Raw genomic sequence first — 11405 nt, 5'->3', positions numbered from 1 at the left:
TTATTTTGTTGCTTTTGCATATTTAAATAAAAGTTAAGCAATTAAGCTTAATTAATTTAATTAAAATTAAAATTTTAAGAATTAAGTCTTAAAATAGCAGTTTAGTGGAAAATAAAATCTAATATTAAATATTTATATTATTATTTATATTTATATTTATTATTATATAAGTTATTTGAAAAATAAAAATAAATTGATTTAATTTTAAAGCAAATAGTAAAATTGTAAATTTAATATTATACTATTAGTAAGTGTGAACAAATATAATTTAGAAAAAAATGGTCTCATTTAAAAAACTGCTTTTTAATTGTGTCTCTTATAAAGCGTTTTAGACAGATTTTTATATATAGATAGTTATATATATACACACACGCACATATACATGCAATACACATACCCAATACACACACAGCGAAAGCAAGATAATAAGGGCTTCTTACTGTGACTGCATAAACAGTTTTTGTTATGCATCTCTATTAAGATAGACGTACGTCTGATTATTCCTCTAATATACACGTGCAGTTCAAGGTAAAAAGGCAACTATGCACCATTTAACTGCTTGAAAGATATAATTTGTAGTCAAATATCTATAATGATATGCCGAAATACAAAAGCACTCAATAAGCTAAAATAAATGTGAAAGATATATCTATTATTAAAAACTGCCTGCAGTTTAACTAATAACTCTTTCAGTTTTTAAATTTCATTTTGTTTTGTAAATTACATATTCAAAAATTTGACCTACATTGATGGCATACGTAAATTATTTAAAAGCGAAATAAATGGTAATCATAAATTAAAATAAAATGAAATGAAAACTTATATTAAAACATTTGAAATTTTCTATATATACGTATTTTATATTCGGTTTTGCGTTTTGTCCGTTTTTTTATATGTCGTAGCTAAAGAGTGAAATATTAAAAAATAAGTAAAATTATCACGCTTAATATACAATCATGTTAAATTACACCCGAAATATCTTCTATTTATTTTTGGAATTTTTGCTAAATGGCATTTTGAATTTTTATGTCTTTGTGTTATTAATTGCGATTAAAAATGATAAAGTTGCATATTTATATCATGAATTGATTTTTAGGCAAATCATGACATTGATAAACACTTTTATGTGCAGGTTTATTTCGCAAAGCACGACAACTTGATGCGAGGGAGCCACGCAGATGTCAGGGTTGGTCGGGAAAAATGAAGATCCGCAAATGCATCCTTCTGGCAAGATGCCCTGTGACGAACATCCTCCATCCAATGAAGAGGGCGAGATTCGTGAAAAGTGCGGCGAGACCCCTTGTCCAGAAATAGAACGAACAGGAGCCGGGGAACCCAAAGTGACTGAAACTTCAGTGTTCCTTGCAAATTTCAACCGCCGAGTCGACTAATCCGAACTTCACTGCAGTTGGTGTGCGATGCTCTTCAAATCACAGTGATGTCATCGAACTTCGGATATTTGATGTTTTGAAGCAACGGATGAGTTCGTTCTAGGTTTGGAATACACTTGTTGATGTGCTTTTCTGTGCCCGTGACTTATTTGTACTCAGGTGCGACATGGAATATCTAAATTATTATATCAAGGAGTGTAGAAGAAATTTCATGTATTGAGTGATTGTGAGTGCAACGTTAGCTCAAATCGTCTTTGTGTTTCAGTGATGAATATGTGGAACTTCCCACATTTCTAATGAAGATTCTGAAATGCTTTGAAAGTTTAGCAAACGCTTGTTTGAAAAGTAGTTCGAAGTGCGAATCAAATTTTTAAAACATCTTAAAAAATCTGCTACGTAAAATTTATGAAATGGCAAAATAGAACTTAAGTATTTCGTCATATATATTGTTCTGTGGATATATTCAGTCTTACTTGATTGCTTCATAGATTAATGAAAGAACTGTTTCGGGTTCATTGTCAGGAGGAAATGGATTTAAGTGCTTTTCGGAGGTGAAATAAAAGTTTATGCTTGAAGAGTTTATATTGACTGTTCATATTGCGGTTGAACGGAAATTCTGTAAGCTGCTATTTGAGATTTATTAAAAGAGAATTATTTAATTAAAAGTAGAGAAAAGTACAACGTAAGTTCTCCAAACAAATTCTGTCTTCAGCTACAGGTAAGACTTTTGTTTAACTAATGAGTATGCTTTGAAATTTAATTTAAATCTGTTAATGTATTAACGATTAGGAATTAAAAAACAGCCAGCCGATTTCAAAAGCGATCATCTTGCTAAAATACAGCTGCATTTACTTAAATTTGCGAATTAATGCTAACTCAAATACTATGATCTTTCCTTTGGGAAGTACCCGTATTAGATGTTTTCAGTTAATAATTAAATAAAAGCATACGAATTTTTATCCTGTTAAAAATATCTTGAATATTTTCTTAATAAATGTTTTAAAAATGTGCATAGTTTAAAATTAACTAATATTTATATACTCAATAAACACTAGGGAGTTTTAGCACTTTTTTTAATATTTAAGCTTTAATCGAAATATAAAGATGGGAATAGAACTCTAAAGGTAAAATTCAAATTCAAATTAAAGAATAAGCTTTTCAGAACTTAGTCAAGCATCGCAATGAACAATTACTAACGGTACATATGTGTATACGTATATCTTTTAATTAAAGAAAATTGTTTTTTTAGGATAGAATAACAAAGTATCGAAAAATGATTCAAATTGTTTAACTTAGATATTCTATTACTACGATATCAGGCAAATGAAATATCTCTGACAATATATGTCGCTGGCTGAAAGAACTAAACAATGAATTAAGTTTTAGATTTCGTAAGTAATAATATCTCACAAATGATAGTCAGATAAAGTTAAAAAATTTCTATCTTGTCATTTCATAAGTTCTTAATAACTAGTAATAGTTTGGCATTAATAATGAGAATTGGATAAGTACCCAGATACTAAAGAATTTTGCTTTTGCTTAAAATTTTAGTATTTCAGTTTTATTTGCATATTAATATAAACAGATAAGCACGAAATATAAGATTTGTAGAACCATTTCTCCATTATAAGTCAGTGTTTACAGTAAATGAACTTCTGAATGTAAAATAATTAAAATGGAATCTAAGAGTTATTCTTTCAACCATAATGAAGATATCAGACAACTGACTTTCACCCCTGAGTTGAGAAGAATAACATGCTTGGATAAGATGAAGGATCCTAAAATAATAAAATCTCCTTCTTGGCCATCTTCTCCTTCAACTGTCAGAAATGAAATGGGGCAAAAAACATTTCAACCAGAATATTGGACAATTGGCAGAAAGGGATTTGAAAAAAAAGTTTCTGATGACGAATTTGGGATGAATTTTGAAACCTGTTCTCCAAAACACATTTCTGATAGAACTAAAAGCAGTTTTGAAGAAATACATTCAATACTTTCGGGTATGGATTTAGCGAAGTATTATTTAAAAGGACCGAAAGAAGCAATGAAAGGATCTCAGGAAAGACTTAATCAACCACTTCGTAGAAGTGTATCAGTTCAACCTGAGTTAAGTGGATATTACAATAGCTCTGGCAAACGATCCTTTCTAGATGGCATTCCACCACCACCTAATGCTAAATCCATGCTTGAATCGTATGTTGAATCAACTGTAAAACGTAACCGAGGGCGTAATCACGAAAAGGTTTATGCTTTAGAACTTTCTCCAATTCATAACTCATCGCGAAAGGTCAGCAGCAAATTGAAAGAACTCACAGAGAAACTTAGATCATCCTCTGCTCCTCCTTCTCCTCATAGAAAGATCAGACCTTTTGTGCCTTATACAGCTCCACCAACAAGTACCATTTCGTTTTGGAACGAACCACTGCCAGACCTAGAACCATTGGCTTTACCATTTAAAACGAATGAATGCATGGATAAGAAAATAGAGAATTCTGAACAAAAAATTGAAGAATATCCTAATGGAATTTCAAAGAAATCATTTAATATTACTACTCCCTATGCTACATTGCCACGTATGAAAGCTTCAGAGAACATGCAAAGTAAGAATTGTGAACCAAGAACTTTGGCAAGTCTAGATTTAAATATTAATTTTGAACAATTCAGAAGTACAAGATCTGCCAATGAAATAGACGAGTTTCAAAAAGATTTTAGAAATCATGACGATAATAATATGAGAGATAGGAAAGAGTTAGGTAGTGAAAATGAAAACATAATTTTCAATGAAACGACTTGCAAAGAAAGTTCGATAAATCAAAGCAGCCATTCAAATACTTCAAGTAGACGGAGCAGCTTAAAAAACAATTCAAGCTCTTCAACGCAACGTTCGGATTTTGATCTTAATTTTAAAAACTATGGTTCGTTAACTTCTAATCAGGAGAAAAAACTTGATCGCAAAAAAAATCAAAATAAATTTGACTCTCACTCATCCAATACTATTCATAGAACAGACTTAAAAAAGATGAGTATGTCGGCACAAAGGTTTCATGAAGAAGAGAGTGATAAGAAAAACGTTGGCAAGCAAAGCCCAGAAATTATGAAAGATAACAACCAAAAAGGGACACATCAATCTGAATTCTCATATGGAAATGAAAATGTTTTTTCGAATCATACATATTCAACAAATGGTTCCCAGACGGTTCCAGCTGTATCATCTTCAACTGTGAATACGCTAGAAGAAGAGATTAGAACAATAGCTAAGTTGTTGGATGGAAAAGAAAGCTTATTCCTCAAACTTATCCAGTCTTCGAAAGTTGACAATGAGGAACGTAAAGAAGTAATGGAAGGTGAAAGGGAATTGTCTCAATCAGCTGGGATACAAGAAAAAGCCGATGAACTTCCTGATCTCAAGTCAAAAAATACATCTGCCTTCCGAAGTACTGGTAGAAATAGTCCATCAAGACTACGAGCCATGACAGTACCAGGAACTGAGCCAAATCGAAATATTCCTCAGAAATCTCCACCTCCACAGCAGAAGAGATATTATAAGAAAAGGCTCAGAGGTCCTTACGGGGAAATGTTAGAGCAAGAAATGAGCAAATCTGTCAATAAAACTAGACCGTCTTATGCGAAAGACCTAGAATTTTTGAAGGAACTGGAGAAGTATGAATCTAAGACTGACACATCTAGGGATAAACAAACTGCCAGGCCAAGACCACTGCTTCGTTCTTCTAGCCATTCGCTGGACGAAACCCATTCAATTACAGTTGATAGTGGTCCCAAAAGAAAGACCAGTGCTAACATTCCTCTTGTAAATGGCAGCGATAAACAAGAATCGCTAAATGTGCCATCATCATCAGTCAGTGGCACTGTGTCCGAACCTACCCTTCATATAAGGAGTCATAGCGACTCCGTCAAAACATCTAGTACTTGGAATGTGGATACGTTACTCAGCAAAGTGATTAAACAGTCGACGCAACAGGTAAGAGTTTTTATTTACTATTTTTTAAAATGCATTAGTTTTTATTTTCAGAAATGTAGATATTAATATAGAGCTTAACAGCAGATTATTTTTCTATCCAATTTGAGAATTTTGCTATGGAAAATCTATTTTACGCTGTTCTTGTTTTACACTTGATATCAAAAAAAAAAAATATATAGCACTTGTTTATATGAATTTCAAAGTAAAAATAGGTTCTACCATTCAAAAGCATGCTCATCAGGAAAAGCAGTTAAAAAAGCTTTATGATAAATTAGATGTTTCTAAATTTTATTAGAAACTTAATTTACATGAACATGTACATTCTAAAATATGAAATTTATGAAAAGAACTTACATTCCCTTTTATATGTACTATCGGTTGAGAAAACAAGTTTATACAACGTTTTGAAATATCTTATATGCAATATGTCTTTATTCGAAGGGACAGCATTATGAAGATAAATTAAAACATTATTAATAGTTATTAATGAAGAGTTTGATTTCCTTGAAACAAATGGAAAATTTAATTTTTATAATATCTTGTAAGTTTTTCATTCAGTAAAAGGGTAAGCATCTTGGTTTTTCAGCTTTTGTTTTTTTCCACTGCAGATACATTACTATATTTAATAATGTAATAAACCAAAATGTTTATAAAGAGATTTGAAAATTTCATAACGTTAAATTTTAAGCTTCGGCAACAATTCTAACGGGTAAGAATCATGTAATTCATAGAAATATTTATCATTTATAATTTGTTTAATTTTTTATTAATATTTTAAGAGTTCAGAAACTCTTTCGATGAAAGAAATTTAAAGTGACATTTGGACATATGTATAGACACTTAGCTTTTATATTATCCTACGATAGTGCTTACAAACATATATTTAATAACACGAGTGCCTAGCGCATGAATCTTTTAAAATATTCTACTTATATTATTTCATTATTTCTGGGAACTAGATACCACTGTACAAAAAATAAATTACTTCATAGAAGATAGCCTACAATTTCGTTATCTCATCGGTTAATTATTTTCTCTTTGTAAATTAATTTCAATGTTCATATCTAGCTTTTCAGAGCAATACATTTTATTGATACTTTAAAAGCATATTTTGACGAGCATAATAGCGTGATAGCGTATTTCAAAAAGTGTATTAAAATTAACAAAGAAACAGTTTAAATTTGTAAAAATAGCACTTTAGGGAAGGCAAAATTCTAAAATCAAGTAAAACACGGATAAATTTATGCTATTGGTTTATAATCTGCTTTAACTTTTATTTATTGTATTTGTTATTTATTTATACATATATATATATATATTGTTCAATGATAATATCACTAATTTTCATCTTTTGGAAAGTGGGAAGAATCTGCTTCTTGATATATTGATAACCGTCAATAATAATATTCATTCCCTGCATTTGTAACAAGAATAAATGAAGAGATAGAAAAGGGTTAAAACTTTGTACATGTATAATTTCAGATTATAGAGTTGAATTATTATTATTAATGTTGTTTAAGCCATAATGTTTGAGAATTATAACGAATATAGAGTTTTGATTTTTATATTTGCAACAGAATTCCAATTATCGGGGCTCATCGGGACAACAGCGCATGAGTAGTAAAAGTGTGAATGACTGGGTTATTTGTTTTATAGATTATTCATAAAAAAGTATACAATTTATCTTTAAAATAAAATACAAAACACATTTTCTACTAATTTATATAATGAAACTATTTTTATTTGTATAAAACAGCCATCGTTTCCACAGTAACTAAATTAACATGATAAAATTAATTTGTCATTCATATAGACGTTAAATTAGATTAAAAAAATTCCATTTTTTTAGATACCACGGGGTTAAATGCGGATTTTTTGTTATCGGTATTGCTTATGTAAAACAAGATAAACAGCCTTTTTATATTATACTAAAATTCATCTAATATTTTAATTATTTTACAAGCATTAAATAATAATATAATCGAATGAATAATATGTTGCGCATTTTTTGAAAACAAGCTTTAGTTACAACTAATCAATGATTAACACAATAAAAACACCAAACTTATATACATTACCTTTCAATTAACGTTTACAGACCACATATTTGCAATATATTGCAGGTCAATCTATATGCCATAGATATTCATCTAAGGTGATGTTATAGCTTCTTGAAAAAATGTTTCATAGAGTGAATTATCTGCTTTTCATAGAGTGAATATACTGAAATCTAGGAACGCGCAAATGAATTAACAGAAGCCTTAATTTTATTTAGCATAGAAAAAAATGTAACCTGATCTAACAGAGTTTATGGAATTTGATTGCACTTAGAAATATCTCAGTTGGTATCTACAAGAGTTTAGATGTAAAAAATAATCAGATTTAATACAAGAAAATTTAATACAGAAGCTAAAGTCTAAAACGTTTGCATTATAAAATCATTTTTATCACAAAATTCCTTTCTTCTGAAAGATTTCTGAGAGGAAAGAGCCAACAGCAATTATCTATTTGTAGCACGCGGGGAGGGTGATGAAGAGCTGTAGTGTAAAAACTGGGTCAGCAGTTTTGTAAAGGAAGAATATCCTGCCCTGAATATACATTAAGGAATAAGTATTGCTTTCCTTTGTTTTTACTATACAAGCATTTATTTGGCATTTGTTTCTGATATGCATTTAACTATGTATTTAAAGAAATTTTAATGCATCTAAATCCTCTGAATGCTTTAAAACTGTAGAATATTCAGAATGCTTATAGTTTTTCAACAGTGATTTTAAAACATATCTGACATGGCCAGCACCTGATCTCCCACCAGTTCCATCTTAAGACATTGAATTGGAGAAATAGCAATGCGCTTTAAGTAAACTATCACTTTCGGTTGATAGTTTGTAAATAAAGCCTAATTTGTTTAAAAAACTTGACGGCTCATTATTAACTACAAATTCTACCCTTTTCTCCTGTACACTGAGCAATTATAATTTTACGTACTCATGTACACATTCGCTCTTATGCTGTTATTTGAAAATATCTCATCGTCTGCAGGTATGATCCTCAGGTCATAGAATGTTTGGGATTCACAAATCAAATGACTTAATAAAGAGATTATTTTTAGCAACAGCATTTCTTTAGAGATCCCGATAGAGTGTGGATTTATGTTCCTTTTGTAGTCTTTTCTGCTCAATTTTTCAAATAAGATTACGAACTTTTTAAATTGTTATTCAAGCTTTATTTATTTGACGTCGCTTCTTTGCATTTACGCCACATAAAGTTCAACAATAAAACCACAAAATCTTTAAAATAAACATAAACTTAGAATTCCCGATACAGTGTTAATTGCTGCCATACATAAATATAACGCCGATATATCGCTATATATACAGTGGTGGCCAAAATTTTGGACACTTTTGGAAATTTTTATGTTTTTGAACTTTGTATGCTTATAGAAAACGTTACGTTTCACAAAATGCAAACTTGTATATATCATTTTAAAGAGAATTTATAACTGAATTCAATACAAAACACAAAATTCAATATTTGCAATACAAAAAAAGTTGAACGATAACAGTTATCGATATACATTAGATAGTGACGATTGCAGTGAGTTATCAGTACTTAGTAGGTTACCCTTTATTTTTGATTACAGCTTCACATCGACGTTTCATTGAGCTGACAAGAGTTTTAAGCTCTTCTTTCGTTATTACATGATGCCAAGAAACAATTATAGGCCTCAATTAGTTCCCTTTTATTTGATGGGCGCCTCATTCGGACAAGAGCTTGAGGTCAGGACTGTTTCCTGGCCATGGCAACAATTTAATGCTCTTTAAACGAAACCATTCTTTCGATATTTTGGCCGTGTGGGAAGGCAGGGAGCAGAATCCTGCTGAAAAATAAACGAAGCATTGTTGGGAAAGAGATCTCTGATAGAAGGTAGAAGTTTTGGTTCTAGAATATTGTCAATGTATTTTCTGGCATTCAGTGTTCCATCGATGATATGAAGGCGACCAATACCATCTGCTGACATGCATGACTAAATCATAACACTAACTGGGTTCTTCACAGTTGCTTGAATGCAGTCAGGATGTAGCTCTTCTCCTATTCTACGTCTTACATATTTTCGCCCATCACTACCGAATAACGATATCTTAGTTTCATCATTCCATATAACTTGTGACCACTGATCATCTGTCCAATTAATGTGTTCCTTTGCTCACTGTAGTCTTTTTTTTTTTTCGTTGCTAAAAACTAAAATAAGGCTTTTTTCGTGGAATTCTACCTCTCAGTCCAACATCTGTTAATCTTCTCCTGATTGTTCTTGAACTGACAGAAACACCAGCATCATTCAGATCACTTCTGATGGCCGCTGATGACATTTTTCTATCTTGGAGACATAGTCTATTTATTCTTCTGTCATCAATAGATGTGATGCACCTTTTTCGGCCTTTTACGTCTTTGTTTTTTATTGAATTTGTCTCCTGATATCGTAAACAAAACTTTCGGACTCCAGATGTAGTTACTGAAGCACCCACCTGTCTTGCAATTTCAGCATAGGAAAGACCACTTTCTAGTAACACATTAATATTACATCTCTTTCTAGGTGTCCAATCTACTCTTTTATTTGATGTCATTGCTTCTTAACTAAATATTAAAAATTTTTACAAAAATTACTACTTGTAATTGCAGTGTATAAGAAACAGGTCCTCCTTCTACAGAACAAAGCAAACTAATGAATTGTTTCATGTGTAAACATGATGTCAGCTTCTACTGGCAGTTACTAACATTTGATTGGTTCTCAGAACAAGAACAGTGATTAGCTAGGAAAGCTAGACATTACAAACCACTACATAACTGTGTTTTTTTATTTATATTGAAGTACATATAACTTTTTTGTTTTGAAAATAATTGAATTTTGTGTGTTGTATTGAATTCAATAATAAATTCTTTTTAAAATGATATATACAAGTTTGCATTTTGCGAAACGTAACATTTTCTATAAGCGTACAAAGTTCAAAAACATAAAAATTTCCAAAAGTCCACAATTTTCCGTCCACAATTTTGGCCACCACTGTATAATATATATATATATATATATATATATATATATGTAGGGATAACATTTGGTGGCAGCATCCGTTCATTTTAAATACGGAATATATAGATAGTTTAAATACGGAAAAGAGGAATTTTTGGAAATTTCATATAAGAGTTATCGCAGACGAAAAATTGTCACACGCATATGTTCACTGAAAACATATTATCGAAGTTTTGAGGCGAAAATAATAACTCCCTTACATATGTATATAGGTTGGAGAGAGATTAAAAATTATTTCGGTTTATATTTTCTGCAGGATGCAATTAGAATCGTTTTGCAGTTTTTTATCCACTTGCTTTAACACAAGCACACGTTATGTAAATTCTTCATCCATTTTCCACACTCTTTCATATTTCTGTTATGAATACTAGATTCGTGATGACTTTCCTTCTGACATGAAAAAGACTGGATATTACTTTAGATTTCCCTTTGTTTGAAGATTATTTTAAAGTTTTAAGAATGTGATTTTCATAATAGTTAAGTATGGATTAACACATCATAGATTAAGCTGTTGCACTTTGGGGATAATATTTCCTGGTTTTGAAAGTTTTATAAAAATTATATAAAAATCGCTTTTGAAATATTTTGTTATAAATACAATAAAATTATTTTAACTTAAAAATAAAATTATTTTAATTTAAAAATCCTTTCAATTTTTCTATAGCGACTTTCCGTATTGTTACTATAAAAACTAGGATGTCCTTTTTATGCTGAGTTTCATTTTTAGATTAATTGCATCTTTCTGTTTCCTCTTCAAAACTTGGGGAGGGTAATTTAAAATTTATAGTTATAGAGGAGTAAAATAAGAAAACCCCAATTTATTTTCCCGCTTTAAAACCAAATGGAATGAGTGCTTTTGGAACCTTTTTATAAAACATTATTCAAACTAGTAAAATCTGAACGAGTGAATTGAAACTTTATGAGTAGTTATGAATATTCAAATTACTCA

General features: G+C 30.5%; 1 protein-coding gene across 1 annotated transcript in view; it reads left to right on the top strand.

The window, feature by feature from the left end:
• Positions 1 to 1146: 1146 nt before the first annotated feature.
• The window catches only part of LOC118183688 (rho guanine nucleotide exchange factor 17-like), a 597408-nt gene continuing 587149 nt past the window's right edge, over positions 1147 to 11405 (top strand). The window contains exon 1 of the mRNA XM_085818216.1: positions 1147 to 5370. Within this exon, the coding sequence (XP_085674342.1) occupies positions 3067 to 5370 (2304 nt within the window). The 5' untranslated portion in view covers positions 1147 to 3066. The remainder of the gene's footprint in view (positions 5371 to 11405) is intronic.

The sequence above is a fragment of the Stegodyphus dumicola genome, chromosome 6 (assembly GCF_044657685.1).
Source record: "Stegodyphus dumicola isolate Sdum_Otavi_A_Nest chromosome 6, ASM4465768v1".
Lineage (NCBI taxonomy): Eukaryota > Metazoa > Arthropoda > Arachnida > Araneae > Eresidae > Stegodyphus > Stegodyphus dumicola.
This window is presented reverse-complemented; position numbering and strand designations above follow the sequence as displayed.